Below are 21530 nucleotides of genomic sequence, written 5' to 3' on the forward strand. Positions count from 1 at the left end.
TCGTCCGTGTCCGCTCCGAGGCAGCCGGGAGACCCGGGGGAGGGAGTTCTCGCAAAAGCCGTCACTCCCTTTGGTTGGCTAACACCTCTGGTGGTGGTGGCGGTGATGTATAATATCAGACGAGTTCGACACAGCCCTTCTTGTTCTTCACTAAAAGTCGTACCAGAAACATTGCCAAGAGGAGAGAAGTGACCATAACTCGCGCGCGAGCCAAGCAGCCGTGTTTGTTTCCAAGTCTACGGTTTTTTTGGTGTCTTTTTTTTTGTAACGGGACCCCGGATGCGGGTTACGGTCGTGAAGCCAAGATCTCCCCCCTTCCATCTGTCGTGTTCTCATTATTGCATCTGTCTGCACTTGGACGGACACGGACGGTGCCGCTGGCCGGCCGAAAACGGTAAACGGTGCCTGTGCCGTCGTCTGGGCACCGTCATTGAAGCCCTCCGTGATGATCCCGTTCAGGGTGACAGGGGGGTGTGCCAACAGCGTCCAGGGGGGGGAGTGCAGCACGAGAACGCGTGGATGAACGGGAATACGAACGGTGGCTGACTGACAGTGAGTGAGTAAGTAGGTGGTGAGTAACAGGACTGAGTGAGAAACTGAGTGAGTGAGTTGTGAATGAGTGATTGAGTGATTGAGTGAGTGAGTGAGCGAGAACAACTGACTGAGAGACCCTAATCTGATCTGATCTGACACCTGCATCCATCCATCCCCCTTCTCATCCCCCCCTTCCCCCAGAACCCCCCATGGATGACGACAACCCGCCAAGCAAAGGGATGACACGAACGTGTTTGTGTGTGTGTTTGTTTCCCAGGCCCCAATGTCTCTCTGTGCCTTGCAACTTGCTACTGCTTGCAGATTAGGACAGAAACAGGAAACCAGTTGGAGGCGGAGCCCCGGAAGACATCGTTGCGACAGTCTCAGTCCGGCACTCGGGAGAGATCTCTCTTGTCCGTAGATGAAGGGTAACTAAAAAAGCAACGACGCAGCACACGGCATCTGCGAGACCCGGATCAGCTAACCGGTCTGGGGTTTAGGCTGGTAGTCCCCAGGAACGGGCTGGCGACTTGGCGGACCTAAACAGCCAGCCTCATCCCAGGACCTCCAACCGGTCTCTCTCACTCTCTCTCTCTCTCTCATTCGCTACTCACTTGCACACTCGAGTACTCACACAATCCGTCTCTCTCTCTGTGTCTCTCCTCTCCCTCCCCCCTTCCGCCTGCGTGTGTAGGTAGCCCTGCGTGTCTTGGATCCCGTCGAACCCGAGGCTGTCAGACTGTCAGACTCTCAGTCCCTGCCGGGCTCGCCTTGAAACCGCGAGATATCCCCAGTCTTGTCTCACCGCGGGAGAATCGTTCCCCCTTGGGCATATCATTCGTAACCGAGGACGGCAGCGCGAGTCAAGGACGACGACGAGATGAACCACCATCAATCACCACCTTGTCGTTATGCACGACGACGCCCGGGCTGCATCTCACTGGCGCGTGCCCAATCCGGTAAAATACCTGACGGCCCCCCGGGACGGAAGGGGGGGGGGGGCGGGCTGTTTTTGTGCTCAGTCCGACTCAACTATGCTCCGCGAGACCAATCACCCCCACTCGCAAAGCAACAGGATAGCACATTGAAGATTACGGATGCATCCTCCCTCCCCATCCCCCTCCCTCCCTTATCTCATGATTTACCAAGAGGCGTTATCTCTGGGAAATCTCGCCAGTCAGCCTGGAGGAATCCAAGAAATGACGGAGCGCAAGGGCCGAAAAGTGAGGCTCCCAGCTGGGTATCACCGCCTCGGTACGGGCTACTGGATACTGGTAGGCCACAGAACCCAGACACCAGAATTAGCAACAATCTCTGTAGGCCCCCCCATTCCCTATTGATCCACGGGACCAATTTATTGGACAGCCCTGGCTAGGAGGGGAAGGGGAAAGGGGGGGGTGTTTGTCGATCTCTCATCCCCATCTACCTCAAACGAGGCCAAGGTGCAGCTTTCTCCAGAATTTAAGGAAGCGAGTCAAGAAACTATGGTGCCGTGTATTGCGGGCCGCGGCCAGTGCTCTCGCGGTTACATTCGTACATTCCCTCGTCGTGTCAACTGTGTCAGTCAGTCAGCCGGGCCGGTGCTCGCAAGGAGGCACGGTTCGGCGAGTCGTATGTGCCCTCGTTCTCAAGCTTCATTTCCCCTGCCGCCTCGTCCTTATGGGCGCCCTGCCCGTCTGCCTCCCCCCCTCGGACAATCTCACTCAGCCCTTCCCGCGAGATAAGGGTCCCCCTCCCCCTGCCTTCAAGGGTACGGGGAGCGAGGCATGGGATATAATATACGGTCGATATGGCGATATTCAGGCTGTGAAACACACCCTACCCTCGCCCTCAGCCGTCAGCCTCTCTTATTCTCCCCCCTTTTATTCCCCCACCGTCACAATATCACCTTATGATACGGAAGACCCGACCCGCACGACCAGGAGTATCCTTTTCACAGGTGCTATAGCCGCACTCTAATCCCCCATTATCGACAGCGGCAGGGCCTCCTGTCGTCGACGGCGCTTGTTCCGGCTCATGAGTGATCATCCCCAATGCCCAATGCCGGACGCCACACAGGCTGCGACAGCCAGCGCGGCTCCGCGGTCGCGATTACACGCCCCCGTAGGCGAGAGATAGAAAGAGAGAGCGAGGAAAGGGGGGTCGTTTACGGACATGCGCGAGTGAGGATCGGCAGTGGTGACCGGACTGCCATCCGGTGTCTTTGATACGCTGCCGCTGCGAATCTCCCTCTCCCCGCGCGGGTCTTCTTCTCACAGCCACCGGCATCAGACTGATGTGTCGATGATGCTTTCTGCACGAGTCCGTGTTGAGACACCGGTCGGGAGACGGCGTGGACGGGATAGGGGGGAGGTTAGTAATGGATACGCGGCTGTACCGATGAGGCGGACCTGCAGATGGGCAGATGTCGAGGGTTCCCGTTTTTCCGTGAAAACGGGCACACACTCGCACACATTTACACACCAATGGAATCCCTCTCCCCCCCCCCTTCCCCCTTCTGTTCCATACGAAGGAGATGCAGGGGACGCACGCCAGACGCGCGGGACGTGAGTGAATATTTAGAAACACAACAAGCGGAAGTGAGAGACTTTGGGGGAGGGGTTTTTTTTTTTCCATCTCGTGGAGTGCTGGTGTTGGCAACGTAGCAAGCTGCGCGCACAGCCTCCTCCCACGGCAGCATGCCAGAGACGACTACGACGGCATCCAGGGCTGATGATGTCTTGCGTACAGACCAAGACATTGCGAGTGAGACACGCCGCGAGACCCTCCGTCAGAGAAGAGAGGGGGGGCAAGGCTTGTCTCTCAGCGTCTTGCAGTCCGTAACTACTGACAGGGGAGGGGGAGGGAGGGCTTTGAGACGCTGCACGACACTGGTCTCGCGGGCCCCACGGATCAAACAGAGAAGGACGCCTGAGATCTTTGTCTGGTATGGCTTACTGATGCTCGGTGACCTGACGACGACGACAACGGCTTCCCCATAATCCCGATGCCCGTCCGGACTCGACTCCGTCAGCACAAGAGTCTACGCACAAACTCGGAGAGTGGGTAGTTGTTTCGGAGGTTAGTCGATTTTTTTTTCTTTCTTTCTTTCTCTCCTTCTATGCTGGAGCATGTCAATGGCCCGGCAGGCGTGAACCCTGGCACTGAATCCTCTCGGCCGTGGTCATGAATTCGGGCCTGTGTGTGTGTGTGTGTGTGTGTGTGTGTGTGTGTGTGTGTGTGTGTGTTTTTTCTTCCTTTCCCCCTGTCACCGCCAAGACGTGAGAATGGAGGGATGTTTTGGAGAGTGTGTTGTAGGGAGAAAAAAAATAAGAGTCCGCGGGCCCCTCGGCATCTCTCGTCGTAAACGCCTAAAACGACTTGGGCGGTTTTGCACCTCGTCACGTCGGAGGATGGAGGGGTTCGCCAAGACTGCCGCGCGAGAGATTAAGTTTGTTGTTTTTTTCATTATCTTTATTTTCAATTCTTACTGCGTCCCCTGCTTCTTCTCTGCTTCTCCTTAACTTCCAACGTGGTTTGTCCCCATCTTCCAGACCTCAGTCGCGAAATTGTTTGAATCAAAACCCGCAAAGGGTCCGGCGTCTGGCGTTTCCATTGCCGAGGACGGGGTACGGATAATACGCGGGTCGCATCTCGCAGGTTTAGGGTCACAGAAAGAGTGAAGGGTATGTGTGTGTGTGTGTGTGTCACGTCTGAATTGCTTCGTTCGGTTTTCTGATTCTTTTATCAGACCTGGATTCCGTAGCCGCCAGTAGCGACTCTGTAAGCGATGATGGTATCCGCCATTCCGTTTCTGCTCCATTGCCCAAAGGCGTATCTAAAGTTGGAAAAGAAGATTGCAGTAACATGGAAAAAAGTGTACAGAGTTATTCGTACGCTCCTAGTCCTAAACAGGACTTGTCTGTTACCAGGGTTTTCGAGAAAAAATGATAAAATAAAATAAAATAAAAAGACACGCGCCATTCCGCTGATGCCATTTTCATTCCGCTCGGCGGGACACACCATGACGGAAACAAAAAAATGCATTTATAGTACTTTGTAATAATAACGAAAAAAATGCAAGGCAAAAAAACAACACATCGAGACAAAAAAAACATCTAGACCCATGGAATCAAGTGAGGAAAAAAAAGCCGCTCATGCGCGTCGACGTCAGAGGCGCCGGCCCCGGCGCGGAAACGACGCAAGAAAGACAGTGTGCGAGCTCCCCAGCGGTGGGGGGGGAGGGCCATAAACCAATCAAAATCGGCGGAGGGCGGCCGTCCGCGACAATGATTGGTTAGGAGTGAGTTCCGCCCCCGTCAATCTCGGTTCGTGTTCAGCGGGCCGCCGGGGCAAGAGACAGGAAGGACCCCTATGACCTATGATCTGTCGCCTACGAAAGGCAGCGCTAGACATGATCCAACGGGCCTGTGATGGTGATGTTCCTCCCTCCCACCCCTCCCCAGTGACGTCCGACTCGCGCTGCGTTGAGATGCGTTGCGGTGATTGGTGTTGTTGCCTTCTTTCTTGCGAGTGGGAGATTGCACGATGCATGGTTTGCAGACGAAGAACCGAACTAAAAACTAGCCAAGGATTTGGAGGGGACAGACCAGACCAGGCCAGAGTCCTCAGGGCACCGTGATGCACAATGATGTCTGGTCGTTTCCTCCCCGTCCCATCCTACCTCTGCCGGCGACACGCTAATCAAGTAGCGCCAACGTTTTTCTCTGTTGGGTGTTGCAAGATCTCGAGAGAGGACCGCCAGGAGGGATGTGCGCAGGAGAGAGTTTCTTGTTTGAGTTGTCGGCATCTGGCTTGTACACGAATGGCAAATGGTGGTATGGTAGGTATGGTAGGTAGGTATGAGTGCAATGGAACCCTCTCTACCCCTCGCCCGCCCCATGAGAGGGAAATGGGTTGTACTCTTCTTTTCATTTGGCTTTTTTTTCCCACGCAAAACAGAATCCCCACGTGAGATCTGGAAACCTCGTATCTGAGACGAGGCGGGAAACATTACTGGTTGGTGTCTGTGTGGGAAAAATGAGACGCAGTCGAGACCGAGGCAGAAAAGGCCAATAAAGGTCGAGTAGAGGCACAGAGAGAGACAGAGGCGCAGTCCACCAAGTGAGGGCAAGCGCCAACGTGCCGCAACCGGCGACTGGTGACTGGGGAGACGAAGGGGGGGAAAGGTACATGAAACTGCTGCCTATTTGCCCTGTTCTAGCGTGTATCTTTATTGCTCCATCTTTCCCTTCCGCACTTTTGTTCTCCTCCAGTCGCTCTTGCTCCGAGGCTCCACACAGGACCGGGAGCGGAAATGCCAAGTCCCCGAAGCTGACCAATCCCGAGCCGCCAGAGATGGCCCGCAGAGTGGAGTTACTTCGGGAACAGAAACTGGCCAATAAGAGACCGGCCTGCGGGGCCGACATAGCCCATCCAATAGCGTGGAAGGGTGAAAAGGAAGGAAAAAAAGAGGCGGAAGGGGCTGCTACTTTTTTATGGTCCAAGACATCTAAATACATACAAAATCATAACACGTGTAGGCGAGCAAATCAGTGTGAAGGTGAGAAGAGTTGAGTAAATTGATGATCATCAAGAATAGAATAGAATAATAGAGGACAGGCTAGTCTAAGAACCTCGTCCATCGTTTTTCCCTCCTCCCTTCTTCCTTCGTACCGCTCCGAGGAGTTGGGCCAGATCTCCCTCTCCCTTCTCATGCGAGATTGAGCCTGGCAATCATCCGCAGTGGAGATGTGCAGTATGTTGCCCGCCCGACGGAAACCCGTGGTTGGCCCAATAAGGGCTCAGCGCTGCACCATCCAGGTGGGGGATCCGTCCTCCGGACACGCCGTGTCAGCGGCGCGGCGCGGCAATTTGAGATCCGCAATGCGGCCTGGGCGGACCTTTTTTTCATTCTTTCCTTTCCTGTCTCGTCGTCGTTGTTGTTGCTGTTGTTGTTGTTGTTTGTCGTATTGCCGTGTGGTACTGGACTGACTGACTAAACGGGATGGGGATGCTGGGTATAGCATTGTGTAATAATGCTGCCATCGTCGCCATGTGTCGTTGGCCGAATTGCCCCCCGTCTGCGTTTCATGCCGCACGGGGGCCGACCTTGTCGGTCAGTCCCGTCGGCTATAGCCCAAGATTCCGAGGGAAAGTAATAAGCCACGAACGAAGCGGGTCAGCCGACTCCACTTTGCTGCGCTGTGTTGCAAATAGGGTATCCGTCTTTGGAATCTCTTCGCTTGCTCCGGAGGGGGGAAGAGAATTGTGTGAGAATTCATGGCCGTCCCGTTGCTGCAGATGATGACTGCCGTTGGAACAACCATAAAAGCCGGACGGCGGTGATCGTCATGGCGATGGCCAGGGTCGACTGTCGTCCATTTACGGATTGATGACTAAGGCCTGGGCTGATGACAGAGTCGAGTCGAGTCAAGTCGGGCTCGTGCATGGTGCCGGGAGTGCTACCCGATTGGCGTTCCCCTCGGTTGAGGCCTGTCCCAAGTCCCCTACCAGCCGTGATGACATAGGGGCAGCATGACATATCCAATGCCGGCTGCTGCTGCTGCTGCTGTTGCTGTCCCCGTTTCCGCGATCCGGCGGTGCGTGTTCATGATGCGAAGCGGCCACTGTCGTATCGTGTGCGTGTGCCGCTTTCCGTTTCTTTTCGTACGCCTCCTACTGGTGAAGTGGTTTTCCAAGTAGGGAGAATGGTCTATCGAGTTTCCCGTTCGTCCCTCTGCGAAGAATGCAGTCCACGTGAAAGGCTCATTCACTTGTAGCCGACCGACTTGGCGCACCGCTCGCAGTAGTACAGGTTGTGGGCGATGCGGACCATGCCCGTCGAGCTGGAGTCGTCGGTCGACGTCGCCTCGACCGACCTCGCGCACCGCAGGCACCGGAGAACCTCGACCGAGGCGATGGGTCGTGTTGCCGAGTCCATGCTGTGCCTGTAGGAAGATGACGCCGACGAGAGGTCTGAGTCGGAGGAAGACGACGAGCTGTAGTGGATCTTGGACGGGCGGGAGGAGGTAGAAGGCATGATGGTGTTGGCAGGTTGGATGCCGTGTGCTTGCGTAAGTGTGGGTGTTGGCAGGACCCCTAATGTTGTTGGTGGTATTTGCCTGTCGTTTTTTTTTTTTTGGTGTCGAACTTGTTGCGAGCTGTTGGTTCTTTTTTTCTCGGGTCGGTGTCAGAAAGGCAGAGTAATGGTAAGAAGTGAGGTCTGTTACTGTGGGTGTGGGATGGCTTGATGATATATAGTGAAGGAGAGATAAACCGTGGGAGGGAGCGAAGGAGGGGGGTGGGCTGGTTGACAGGGGGGTAAGGGGTGTGAGAGCGACAGGGGTGTGGGCTTGAGCAAAAAGAAATAAGAAGGGAAAAATGAAGAGTGCCGGGGGTGTCATCTGTGACTCTCCCCCGGGGAGGGGGGGCGTGCGATGGAGGATGAGAAGATCGTGATGACAGGCCAGCGTAATAATGCAACTGAAATGTGCAAAAAGCAGAGACAGGTGCTCTGCCTCTGGATATGTCGGCAGCAAAAGCAGGGAGAAGGGGGATTTGTGCAACGCCAGCCCAGCAGTGCAAGGATGATGCGTGTGCTTCTGCTGCTTCTCCAGCCCAAGCCAAGCCACCCCAGCTTCAAGTCAGAAGACAGGGAATGGAGGTCGTTCGAGGGAGGGGAGGGGGGTGTGCAACGTCAGGCACAAGACCTTGGAGAGAGAGAGAGAGAGAGAGAGAGAGAGAGAGAGTGAAGCCAAGCCTAGCCAAGCCGAGGTAGGGGGGGTGTGCGTGGATGAAGGGAAGGGAGAGGGAGCCTGGAAAGCCAGAGAGACGGAGGAGAGACGTGGAACGGAGAATCGGTCGATGGGGGGAGGACTCACAAGACGGTTTCGATGCCGATTTGGGGAACGGCGTGTGGGCTGACTGATGAACGGAGGCGTGGGGTCCGTAAAGTCCCGCTTCAGAGTTTCAAGGCCTGCGATGTGCCGAGTTAAATTAGCGAGGTGTGCTATATAATACGGATACGGCAACGCATACGGTTCTTCATAAGCGAGGCAAGGGGGAATAGCATTGTGCATAAGATGGGTATGCAACAAACGCCCAAACGGTAGCCAAGAGGGGTGTGGGTGGGTGTCTTACGAATCTTATTCACTCAACCGGGGCGGGCGTCCAGCAGAAGACGGATACGCGGACAGACGTGGGCAGACAGACGGGCGTGTGCAGCTTGGCGGCAGCAACCTAAGAGAGGCGGTTGACGGATGTCGATTGGGCAGATATCGACCGACGCGTGTTGGCTGAGTATCTTGACCGAGTGAGTCCTTTGGGCGGCGGTGCTGCACTGCAGAGACGCGCGGTCTGTAATCGGTGGAGGGGTTTTTTCCTTCTTTTTTTTTTTTTGGTTTCTTTCTTATTGCTTTTGTTTTGAGGCCTGCCTCGTTGAGTGTCTGCGTCCAGGAGGCCCTGCTCGCTAATAGCAATCGTACTCTGTACGTAACCTTTCCTTGGAGGATCGGGGCGATGTCGATGTGGGTGGGTATGGATGACTTGTCCCTTCTTGTTGGTCAGGTAACAAACAACACGGATGTTGATGATAAGTGTCGCTTCCCAGGCCGGTGGAGAGTCGGTGTACGTGAATGAGACGCAAAGAGGTAAAATGAAAGATAAACAACGAGCCAGTCGTTTGTCCGAGCCAGTCGTTTGTTCGAAAAGTCTGATCAAAGACCTTTTTTTATTCATACGAGTAGATGGAAGAGAAGAACAAACAACATCACTCTCTCAAGAGCCAGCACAACGACAGGGGAGGAGAGGACGACGGAATTATTTTAAATACTTTGACACACAAGGGGGGGAGGAGGAGAAGGATGGCTCGAATTCAGGGTCCAAACAAACTGGGGAGGAGGAAGCAATCAATCAGACATCTAGACCCGCGCGAGTGCTCCATCGTTTGCCGTGGCTGCCTCCCTACTGCCGTTCTATGGTCCTCTGGTAATTCCCGATACTCGTTGCGCGTGTTTCTGGCACATTGGCACGTTTGCGCTTGATCAGACCGTTGGGACGGACCCCTTTGTCCCCCCCCCCCCACACCCGGGGACCTCCCAAAAATGACAGACGAAGAAGGTCATCAGTCCGAGACGCCGGCAGAGAGTGACTTTTTTATTGCCCATCTCGATTGCAGGATGGCCTTGTGGAGGGTGAAGGGAGGGGCGGAGGGCTTTGAGGGGCTCAGGACGCGAAGGAACGTAAAACGGCGGTGGCGGAAGCCATGAAGCTCGTGGCGTGGATCATCATTCGCGGTGCCGTCCGTGACTCGGTCGGTTCTGCCCCTACAAACGAGGTCTGCCTCATCGTTCCCGATGGCGATGCACTCCTTCTTGTCCAAGTGTCGTCCTGCGTGTGGAATATCTAGGGGGGGACATCTCTTAGGGCCTGGTGGGCTCATCGTGGCAAGGGGTTCATGAAGAGGAGGGAGGGGGGGGGGGGGGGGGGGAGGACGGCGGATCGGGGCAATAGGAGAATTTGCTCAGGATTCGAACACGATGGCGAGCAAGGGGTTCGTGTTTTTTGACTTTCACTTCCGATATTGCCATTATCAGTCAGCCACGGGTATTTGGGGGAGGGGAGGGGGATTCTCAATATCCCGAGAGTGGGACATCTGATAGAGAGTTCGGGGTGCCACCACCTCATCCCATCATCCGTCCTCGGCAGACAACGACGGCTGCCACCACCACGAGCCAACCAGCGTCGCAATTACAGTATGTCGTGAGTAGTACACATGATTGATATGAGCACCGCGAAGCTCCATCGCCTCGCTTCCCGGGATCGACGAAGGAGCCCTGAGCCTATGCGGGAAATAATAAACAAAATAATAGCCCGTCTGAGAGGGGGCGGGGAGCCCGCTCGCGGTCCTTTTGATCGGAATAGGAGAGGTCGTCTCCAAGCGCCGTTTGGGATAAACAATTCCCTCGCATGATCTTCGCGGGACGCCATTTAGTAGGGTTTAATTTTTTCCACATGTTTTTATAATACCCCATCGTTTTGACTAGGCACGATAGAACTGCAGCGCTATTGTTTCCTTTGCCAAGCGGAGATTCATCTCGCTCTATCTCTCACTCTCTCTTTCTCCATACAACGACGACGCGCGGTATGTAGTGAGATGCCAAGGGGGCGCATGGGTTGATGCGTTGCCTATGCTGAAGGCATCTCCACTCGGCGGGAACGTCTGCTTTGAAACTCTCAGAGGGGGGGGCTTGGGCTTGGGATGGACGGAGGGCCCGAACCATGCGACTTCCCGCAGGCCGTTTGCTCGAGAGTCAAAGGGTCCTTGGGGAGGTCCGCGGGACTTCTCCTTGGCAATAACGAGCGTGCACTAAGCACGGTAGTGGACGTCGAGCCGGGGGCATCCCTCCGGGAATATGATTTGACGAATGCTTCTCTACTGCGGTTTGCTGCTGCTGTTGTTGCTGTTACTGCTGTTGCAGTTGCCGCGGTCCCGGGCGTTCTATCCCACACATTGCGAGCTCTCGCGTCCTCGGTTTGGCTGGTATCCATGTGGCCATCATCCTTGCGACTTGCCCAGTTCAGGCCCCCCCCCCCCCCCCCCCCCCCTTTCTTCCCGCGAGGCTGTGTGCATACAACACACTTGTCAAAGGGGGGAAAAAAGGTGTCGTGTCAGAGTCTCAGCCCTTCCGGGTTCCTAGGTGAACCCGTTCGACTCCATATCCCGGCATCCCGAGTGGGCGCAGGCTCGCCCGGGGAACCAACGGCAGTCACGGCACACATAACACATACACCCATAACCGGGCTTCCCGGCGGTTTTCGGGGACCCGGGGTCGGGAAGAAGAGGAGCCGGGGGTTTTTTTAGGTGGTTTGTAGTACAGCCGATGCTGTCTCTTGTAGATAACAAAACGGGAGAGAGACACAGGAGGAATATAGTTACAGTGGGCATTCCGGACACAGAAGAGAAACAGGGTGGGGAGCGAAAGTGTTCGTGAAACGCATGGGCTGGCCGTTGATTCGATCAAGACATCTTTCCATGCTTTTGCTTGGGAGCCATTTTTTCGAACCCAACATCAACTACAAACAGCACCTATCAAAAGCCCCTCTCGCGCTATTGAAACAGCAGGGAGATGCAAACGACGCTGGGCATAGATTGGCGAGTGGATGAGCCCAGAGAGCAAAGGCACTCTCTCGGCGAACATGCTTTGGCGGTCCCTCTCGCCGAGTGCGAAATCCATCACGAAGAAGCCCGCGCGTCGCGGGGTTTGACCACGGTGCGGACAACGACAAGATGCCGCCGAGACCGATTTGCCCAGACGGACTCCGTAGTAGGCAGGGCAAAACTCCACAGAAAAGGACTTGCAGGCGTCAACTCTATTCCGGGGAAGGGGGAGAGGGGGAGGGGGAGGGGGAGGGGGAGGGGGGAGCCAAGAACCAACCCAAGAACTCTCGAACGATATGCGTCTAGACTTCTCGGGCAGAATGCTCCTGGAGGGGAAGCGCCGGTATGGTAATTCAGTCACTTGACGCGATCACGGGCTCTGTAATCTCTGCAAACTCTCCTTGGACGCCCTGTCGTAGGCATCAGAGTTCCTGGGGGCGCCTATTTGACTTCCCGCCATGGCATTCTCGACACGTGCGATCCCCTACCTCACCGAGTATTCCTCCACCTCGCAAGTCAAAAGCAGCTGATGCTCAACTTGTATTCGTACGGACGGACACTCGGTATCCCATTCAGTGCGTGTACTTGTACGTTGTTGAGAGAAAGACAGAGAGAGTGAGAGATAGTGGGAGGTAAACTCTGTTTACCCCTCTTCCACCAACCCTTCACTCTGTCTATTTTCTGCTGCCGACCTCTTTGTCGAGCAAGATGCTTCTGGCTGTTACGAGAGGATTGGTTATTGATCTTGGCTCTGCAGAAGGTCCGTCCGTGCGTGAAGCCGCCCAGCAATACAGATACCACCACACAAAGCGTCGAGACTCAAGACTTTCCAGCCACTTGGTGTCGACGTCGATTATTGGCCAATGCAGCTGAGTGCTGCCTTGGCCATTGACTCCTCTTTTGCGTTTGTTTTGTCTTCCATCTTGCGTTAAACCGAGGGTGGACGGGGCGGGAGGTTAAGGGGGGGGGGGGGGGGGGCGGGGGGGGGGGGCGTGTGCCGTATATCCTCAGTCTTGTTCAGTCTCCGTCTTTTTCATGCAACTAACAGCCACATCATACGGATGCGGAGACGGTTCTCCACGGTCAGACGGCAACGCCGGTCGTCACGGACGGGATGGGGGGTCGACCACATGGGCTGTGGTCCAAGGGCTGGGGACTCTTGGGATGAAATTGTGCCCAGAAGGGGCTAGATTCTGATGACTCCCGCAAACTCTCGATCCGTCGGGCTGCGTGCCAAGGTGCCAGTGCTGGCGATGCCACGCATCCTTTGTGATCTCCAAACCCCGGGACCTCCCCCCCGTTTTCTCTTACTGTGCCCACAGGCCTCGGACGGTCTGGGAATCTTCTGTGGGCGTACGGCATGCAGTACAGGTAAGCGTTACCGTAAAGCTCTGATCTATCCACCGTCCCAACCTTCTCACCTTTCTTCCCTGCAGCTCCCCCCCCTCCCTCACATCACATCGTGCTCTGTCAGCTCAGTTTTTACCTCTGGTAGGGCAGACGCTAGGCCGGAGCAAGTGGAGTTTGTCAACAAATGTTTGGATAATGCGAGAAGAGAGAGAGAGAGGGCCTTCTCGCGTCTTCGCTTCCTCGGTGACAGGAAAGTCAGACTAACACACAGACGCACACATACATCCTACGATGTACACAGGCCGAGCAAGTGAAGGAGCCTTTCCTTGGGCGCCGGGCATGTCCTACGTAGAGTTTCCTTTGCACAACTAAAACTAAGTATACGCTATGCGCGACAATGAAGAAGTTACGAGTAGTAAACGACACACACACACACTTTCATCGGCCATCCTGCGAGGGCCGCCATCGTCCCGTTGAAGCGGGAATACGGCGTTTAACACCAGACCGGAGTTGAGATTCCGTTGCCCGCTCGACGCCCGCGGATTTGGAAATCAACTCTCACCCCGGCCGCCCCCTTCACCCTTCCCCTCTTCCCGTACGACAACGAAAAGAGGCTGGCCATATCGGCAAAGTAAGAATGCCATGCCATACTGTTGGCCAAATCCTTGCTATGCAATCAAACTGCCTCTCACCACTTATCTATCCAAACGTCCTGTGGCTGTGGCTGTAGCACCACCACCACCACCCATGCCAGCCCGTTGCGACGCCTGATGACCTGACCAGTGACAATAATATGATACGATAAGGTGCCTCCCCCCCCCCCCAGGGATACGGGGATAGGCGACAGGTTATCGCCAACGCCGCCGCTAGCAAACAACCGAGACTTTCGAAACAGTCACACACCGGAAGGGTAGGCATCACATGTCTTGTCTAGTTGTCCGCAAGGTTCTGTCTTGTCACCGTTCGCACCGGCAAGCGGGAAGAAGGCAGTCAACTCAAAACCGAGCTGCTGCATCAGAATGGCTGTCCCTTCAGCTCATTCCACATCCTTGCGTGGCTTATCATGGGGAAGCATCGCAAAAGCCCTCCCCTGTCTCAAGAGAGAGAGAGTTAAGAGCAAGAGCGGGAGAGAGAGGGATTGGTTACAAAGTGTCTGCCGACAACGGCCTGCCCGTCTCTCCTGGCGAGCCATCGGATTCAGTTTCGCATCCGGATGCCCATCCAATGCGAAATCCCGTCGTCTCTCTCTTAAACTCCACGACTCCGCCCCCCCCCCCCCCCTCTCTCTCTCTCCGGAGAGGGGCCACACAACTTTGCTTGCCGCGGCGACAGGCGTCGTTGCAGTCCCCAGATGCCTCGCGTTCGGGACTGCCGGTCATCGAGAGTATGCAGAACCCCGCGTTGCTCCAACTCGATGTGCACGTTGCACAAGTTCACACCCGCCCTCTTCTCATGTAGCTTTGGGGGGGAGGGGGGTGAGTAAGTACCATTGTAAGTGAGCGAGTTGAGTATCGGACCTTTTCATTGGTGTCGTCTCAAGCACTGCCCATTTTGCCCATTTACACTACGCGGCCGAGCCCAATCATTGGCCGTTGGGGTGACTCGGGTTTTTTGTTCTTGGGTTTTTACAAAAGGCCCTTGTTGAGGAATCGGTCACTTCTTCATCGTGTACAAGTCGGTAATCGGCCGGTCTTAACGGCCATGGCATGGGGCGATGGCGCTTAAAGTCCCTTGCCGTAGTGTAGCGCAGTAGACAGCAGTAGTACGGACATCCTTCACGCTATCTCGTAGTCGCCCAGGCGAGTGGGAATCAAGGGGAGGTGTTAAGACTCCTGCACCCCGATCGGTGATTACAGCAGCTATCGACAATTCCCTCCTGCGAAATCACGATCAGGGTGAAGAATCCCATCCAGCGTCGGCTCCACAAACCCCCCACCAAGAGGCCCTGAGGCTATCGAGTGGGATAGATATCAGCACCCTAACATGATTTGCCTGCGGGCCCTCTCTTGGGGAGGAATCTCTGCATGTCTTTGACGCGGGTTGGGAGTTATGCTGGCTTCTAGGGGGGAAAGCCATGGGGATTTGCTCATGCTCTACCGGGCCGCTTTTTTCTGTTGCGCACCCCCTTTCCGCTTCGTCACAAGTGCCGGCAATGAAATGTCCGTCTTGTCATCGTCGATGATGATGAGCCCCGAGAGGGCGTGGGGGATGAGGATTGTTATCGGGACGACTACCTTACTGAGGAGCCCTGACTATGGGACATGGAGCGGTAATAAGCACAATTCGATCTTGGGACCCCAGAATGCGGCAAACCATTTATTGCCACCTCGGACGTGTCTTGCCGCAGGAGGACATAAACATCCGGAGTGAGGAGGAGGAGGAGGGTAGGGAGGGTGCTTCTGCTTACTGACCATCGATTTCTTGTAACCCGATCGAACAATTCCATCAGGGACCCAAGGGGAATTCCGTCCAATGGCGCACAGGTGATCGGCATTCTTTGATCAAGCCTTACCGCCCCTCTCAGCGATCCTCTTCTTCTTTTTCTTCTTCCTCTTCGTCTTCTTCTCCGCTCCCAGCCAAGTCAGGCCAATTCAGTGGGTATCGTTTTCTTCTCCCCCCCTTTCTTTTCCCCGTTTTGTCTTGCTGCCGTCTCAGAAATCCCACCCCGATCCCGAGATCGCTTCGATGGGGGGGGGGAAGGGAGTGGTGAGTGATTGGTGATCGTCTGTGCCAAAAAAAAAAAATATGCAACCTGCGGGAACGGACGATCCACGGACGAGGACTGACACTACCGTGGCAGGGCATCGATCGCATCGGGCAGCAGCATGAACAGCGCATCGGCAAGCGGCGATCGGCTCAGTCACGCTTCAAGCGTTCGATTTTCGATATCGATGCTCGTGTGGAACGGAGAACCGCCAAGCAGGCAAGTCGCGGCGATGGTTCCTCGTCCTCGCTCGTGTGTCGTTTGTCAAGGGGCATTAGAGCATGATGAGAACGTTGTTCCAACCGTCGACAGACGCTTGCACAAATCTCAAGAGATATCCATATCCGTTCGCATGTCAATAGTCCAGCCAGCATACAACGACAGCCTCGTCAGACTCGTCCTCATGTACTTTCATGGGTAGGCTTTCTTCACGCACTCACTTGCGCACTCACTGACCTTCTTTGCTCACTCACTCACTCACCCCACAAGAGCCTTGTCCAACGGTTCCATCTTAAAAAAAAATGATTATGAAAGAGACACGTCAAGCTGTCTGCGTCCAGGGTCTTGAACCCCTGAGGCAAGCCTCCTCCTCCGCCACTCGACGGGAATGCGGGTGTAGCATGCGCAGCAGCAATCAATCGTGATCTGGTTTCCTGTACAGGTGGTTTCTTTCGACTTGGGAGTCGTCGTAAAACGTCGGGAATTCGATCAAGATCGGACATCGAACGAGACTAGTAGTAGTAGGTAAGTAAGCGCAGTCTAACTGACAGACACCCTTCTAGACAGACAGACAGACAGACAGACAGCACCCGAGACCTCCTTTCTTCTTCGCACTCCCCCCCCGTCCCCCTCTAGTTGGCGCCGTCCGTTGCTGCTACTGCTAGGACGGGACGAAAGCGCGCCTTGCCATGTTCAAACCACATGATTCCATCCATCGACCATCGAATCGAAAACACGATCGAAACGCTACCCGTCTGTTTCTGCAGCTGCTGGCTGTCGCTGTCCCTCTTCTTGTCACGCTGTTTAGTCTTGTGTAGTGCTACACACTATTGTCTACGCCAGAAGGAAGAGGGGGACGGGGGAACGACGCCCTACCCGCGCACGCCGTCTCAACTCTTGGATCTCGATGACATGCCAATCTTCTATTTCTCCAAACCCTCGGCTCTCACTTTCACCATCTCGATCCATGGTCTTTCGTTTCCCCTTAGTGTCCTTTTTCTTCCCCCGTCTTGATTCCCCCCTTCTTTTCTTCGGCTCCGCTCTCTTCTCTTGTCCCTGTTTGTCTCTGCCAGCTCACTCCGTACGTGTCGCCCTTGCGCGAGAACGCAACGTTGAACTGAGACTCTACACGTCGTTCAAGCAGTTCTCAACAGTCAGACACCCGATCAAGCAATCCCTTGGCCCCCCCCCCCCCCCGAAAGATGTTTCCCGATTCGCCGACACTCAGACTTGTACGTGCACATGGACTTATTCCAACCAGGTCCGTGATCGCGATGAGGGTCCTCCATCACCCGATGCTACGCATTGTCAATTGTCGCATTGTCTGTTTCTCCAACTCGTCTTCTCTCCTTCTCTCTCTTCCCATTGGCCCTGCGAGCCTCGGCGCCGCGATGCGGCCCACGACCAAGGTGCTCAACGCTTTGTCGTTTGCATGTTCGTGCTCGATGAGCCGATGCCCGTTTCCTCGTACTTGTCTTCGTCGGTCGACCGTCCGTCAGGTGGGAAACCAGCTCAAAGTCTCGGTCGTAGCCCCGATTGGACAGCGGCATACTCTTCCATCCTCCGTTGTTTGCGCGTCTTGGCCTGCCTCCATCACGATCCTCGTCACCGTCTCCGTCACCGTCCTCATCACATCTCACTCGGTGCCGGAGCGGCAAAAGCAGCAAAGCTAAGGTGGGACATGTCGCCTCCTGTCCACATTTTCTTCTCCAATCGCTCCACGATTTCTTCCAACTGTTGCTCCCAGCGTCTGGTCCTTAGCCTTGGGTGTCCCCGTTCTTTGGGACATCGCCGATCCGGTCTCGAACCGCCGTCTCCTGAATGCTCCCCAGTCGCCCAAAGCTCTGACAGGGAGCGGGGTGCTCGGGGAGGGGATTCGTCAACCGGGGCGTCGACATCGCTGGCAGGAAGTGGTACCCGTGCTGATCAATGCCTTTGACGGACAGAAAGATGGCCCTTCTGAAGTTCCGAATGCCACCTCACGAGGTCCAGAACACCTTTCGATCCTCGAACCCCAGCGTTCTGTACCAGCTTTTGGGTCCTCGAGAGGAGCCGATTCCTCGTCAAGATTCTCCGCAATTTCTTTTTTTTTCCCTTCCTTTCCTGTCCTTGTTTAATTCTGTTCTCTTGTTCCTCAGCAGCGTCGTTCAATGGGTCCCCTTCGGTGCGGCTCCCTGTCCAGTTTCTCTGCCCGCTCTCTGCGGCGACCTCGTATTGTTGATTCGATATCCCCGTGATGGGAAAACCACTAGAGCTTTTGAGCCGGCAAGGCTCATCGGCGTCATCGTTGGCGGCCCAACTGGCGCTGCCTAGCAAACAAATTTCCTTCTGGGTGTCTTTCATGCCGAGCCGAGCAAGCGCTAGCTCGTTATGACGCCGATTCATGCCCATGCGTTTGAGTCGTCAGTGGAATCTGCTGGTCATCTCAGGTGACCCAGCATTCACGGCCCCAGTAGAGGCATCGTGTCCGTCGATTGCCAATGTCGGTCTCTCGAAGCGACGAGGCTCAAGGCTTGGGGCTAATGTTGTTCGATCCGTCGTCTGCACCCGGCACACCGTCGGAAAGCCTACCGAACGGTTCGCAATCTCCTTCGTCACGGTTATTCCCCTCCGGTCGAGATGACCCGAGAGCCCAAGACACCGAATAACGGTTGGCCACGGAGGCACGGCACACACAAAGGCGCTAGCTGACATTTGACCGTCTCCGATAGAAGTGACGCCGAGGCAATATGGAAAGAAGTCTTCTTACTGGATGGCATATCGTCGTCCTCCGTCTCCTCCTTCTCTGGGGCGTGGCAGTAACTCCTCGGCCATGTCGTGCTTCCGCCTCGATACAGCAATACCGCCTTTCCCTCCTGTCGTGCCCATCTCTTCCCCAGCCCCGTCCTCTGCCGTGACACTCCCGTCTCGCGATAGCTGCAACAACAGCAAAAAAAAAGTCTCCCGGTGCCAGGATACTCCCGCCGGCACCGCGGACCTGCAGTCCCAAACGGGAGGGACGCTAGCTTCACCCGTCCCTGGAGTTGTTATTTTGACCGGGGAGGGGGAGGGGGAGGGTAGGGTGTGTGTGTCTCCAAGTGGGATCTTCGCGTTCTAGACGCGGCGTCAACGGAATGACATGCGGCGCCAATGTACGATGATGACAGTCCGCGCACGATTGACCGCCGGGAGGACCAGATCGCAGGCCCTCTCTTTCGATCCGCGAACCTTGGTTACGCCCTTGTCCATCTGGATTTCGGCTGTAGATTCTCGAAAGACCGATGACGACTGTGGGGAGGGGTGTGTGTGTGTGTGTGTGCTGAGATACGTCGCCAAGCTGGGCTGGCCCTTTTGCGCAGCTGCGAGAGCCAACCTCGACCTCACGTCGCTCGTTGGTTGTCGCGATGAGGAAGATGATGGCCCAGGAATTCAGCGACGAGACAGACAGGTGTCTGCCGCTGCGTTTCAGAAACATTCCTGGTGGCTTGTTCACAGCACACCAAAGCTAATGTATGCGAGTGACGATGTGACGCGGGTACACCGCCGGCTGCTTCGTCCTCTCGTCTTTTTTCCCCTACATATTGTCGAAAAGGGCATGAGGTTGTCATCACCCTTGAGGCTATACTACTAGTGTGCGGCAACGTCAGGCTGAGAGACCCTTGATACTTGGACTACTCTGCAAAGGTGCCGTCCCAGACCCCTCATGCAGGGTGAGGTAAGCTCGCATTGCTGCGTCGTCGGACGGGTACAGATAGCTAATGGATGGTCTCGGCGGAATTTCTGCCCACCCTGAGCCAGCGAGTGAGAGCCGGAGAGGAAATGCCAAGATGCAGCCCGTGAACGCCATTCTCGGCCATGGTGCCATCTTTTCTTGGGGGGGTTTTTTTCCCCTTGAACATCTCGCCTTTTCTTGAAATGCTACGCTGAGGGTTCTGGGGTGCAAATCTCGCGATGCCGTCCCGTCCAGCCCCGCTCCGGGTCCTGCGGGGCCGCGGCGCAAGTGATGCCTCCGGAGATTTTGCTCCGGTACAAGAAGATTCTGGCAAACCGTGCAAACGCATCTAATTGCTTTTGATTGGGACACACAGCCTGTGGACAACGATCATTTGTAGTTGGTCACGGAAGCCGGCAGAAGGACGGCGCCGAGATGTCGTCGACGGGATGCGCCCCAAAATGCTATGCATCTTGTCCGTACCTGCAAGGATGCGGAACGGCCTTCTTCCGTTTCTAACGGCGTAGAGCAACCTGTTGCTCTTGGGCTTGGTGAAAGACCTTGGCATCGTCCACTCAGTCATGCCACACTACATGGAAAACAAGGATCCATGTTGACGATCAGGACGATAGATGAAGCCCACCAGTCCCCTGTTGTCTTCTGGTGAGAAATTCTGCCTTTCAAATAAACAGTTCGCAATAGACTAGGGAACCTTTCATTTAGAGGATTCTCTTGGCGTTTGAAGCCCTTGAAACACGGTCTTGGTTCTGTTCCTCTCCTTTCTTCCATACATATAAGCGGTGAGTATCACCTCCACCTCCCACAGCATCCTCTGCATCAAGGAATCTGCACACTCGTCAACCAGTACTTGCGCGAGAGCATCGGCGCCCACATGCGCTCCATGAAGAACCCGACCTCCGGGTTCGTCGAGTTCGCCTTCTCGAACTCGGCCAGGGCCGTCTCGTACACCGCTCTCGGCAGGCCCCGTATCGTCTCCCGCCGGACGGCGAAGATGCCCCCGTGCATCGCGCGTATCGCGGCCGGATGGCGCCCGCCCAGCACCTTTGTCCAAAATCCCCCCGGCGTGTACGGCGCGCGCTGCAAGGTCCTTCCCTGGCTCGGGGTGATCCACAGCCTCTGTGCCGAGCTGTTCCAGTCGATCCGCCCCCAGTCCGCCACGTCGTGGAACAGCCCGGGGTTGAGCGGCGAGACGTCGTCCGCCCCGACCTCCGCGGCGGCCTGGCGTGCCATGTCCTCCGCCGTCTTCACGACCGGCGCCAGGAGGTCAAACGGGTCCGCCTGCGTGAAGACCGTGACGTCGTCGAGCTCGTCGTAGCGGCTGACGATGTGGTAGAGGTGCGTGTGTCCCTCTCGTCCGATGTTCCGGAGGGGTACGTAGGCGCGGAAGGCCGCGTGCGGGACGCTGTCGTTGGTCTGCGGGACGCCGCCTTTCGCGTAGAGGTACGTTGACGACGCGACGCCGGCCCATGGCTCGAGGGGTTCCTTGAAGCGCGCGCAGACGATTCCCACGCGCGAGGGGGATGCGGCCAGGGATGCCAGGAGGGGGAGGGTGACGGCGACCATTGTGACACTGTTGAGGCTTTCCACGAGTGACAATAAGGGAATGATGATTATGATAGAGGATATGGTTCAAAGGTTCCGGCCTCCTCCTCATAGCTTCCCGTACCCTGTGGCTTGTGCCATACACTTCGGCAGCCGGCAACTCTACAACAAACTTTGACGCATCATCAGAGTTCATGATTGTGAAAAACAGGTCAACTCATTATGGAACCGCAAATTCATTCTCGAAATCGAAAAGATACAGATTCATTGAAGAAAGAACGAGATTCTCTGCCAAAACACCAACAAGGAAATAATCGACTTGGTAGAGG

General features: G+C 55.6%; 3 protein-coding genes across 3 annotated transcripts; all 3 read right to left on the reverse strand.

Annotated features, from left to right (window-relative positions):
• Positions 1–3888: 3888 nt before the first annotated feature.
• CDEST_14808 (uncharacterized protein) lies at positions 3889–4559 on the reverse strand. The gene has a single exon (XM_062930964.1). It carries the CDS (start codon positions 4334–4336, stop codon positions 4034–4036), a length of 303 nt encoding a protein of 100 aa, XP_062787015.1. The 5' UTR covers positions 4337–4559; the 3' UTR covers positions 3889–4033.
• A 2726-nt stretch (positions 4560–7285) lies between these two features.
• Positions 7286–7555, reverse strand: CDEST_14809 (uncharacterized protein; the record flags this gene model as incomplete). The annotated part of the gene is made up of 1 exon (XM_062930965.1): positions 7286–7555. The coding sequence occupies one exon, from the start codon at positions 7553–7555 to the stop codon at positions 7286–7288; it is 270 nt and encodes an 89-aa protein (XP_062787016.1).
• Positions 7556–20475: 12920 nt separating this feature from the next.
• Positions 20476–21222, reverse strand: CDEST_14810 (uncharacterized protein; the record flags this gene model as incomplete). The annotated part of the gene is made up of 1 exon (XM_062930966.1): positions 20476–21222. One exon carries the CDS (start codon positions 21220–21222, stop codon positions 20476–20478), a length of 747 nt encoding a protein of 248 aa, XP_062787017.1.
• Between the last annotated feature and the right edge of the window lie 308 nt (positions 21223–21530).

This window comes from Colletotrichum destructivum, chromosome 10, assembly GCF_034447905.1.
Source record: "Colletotrichum destructivum chromosome 10, complete sequence".
NCBI lineage: Eukaryota > Fungi > Ascomycota > Sordariomycetes > Glomerellales > Glomerellaceae > Colletotrichum > Colletotrichum destructivum.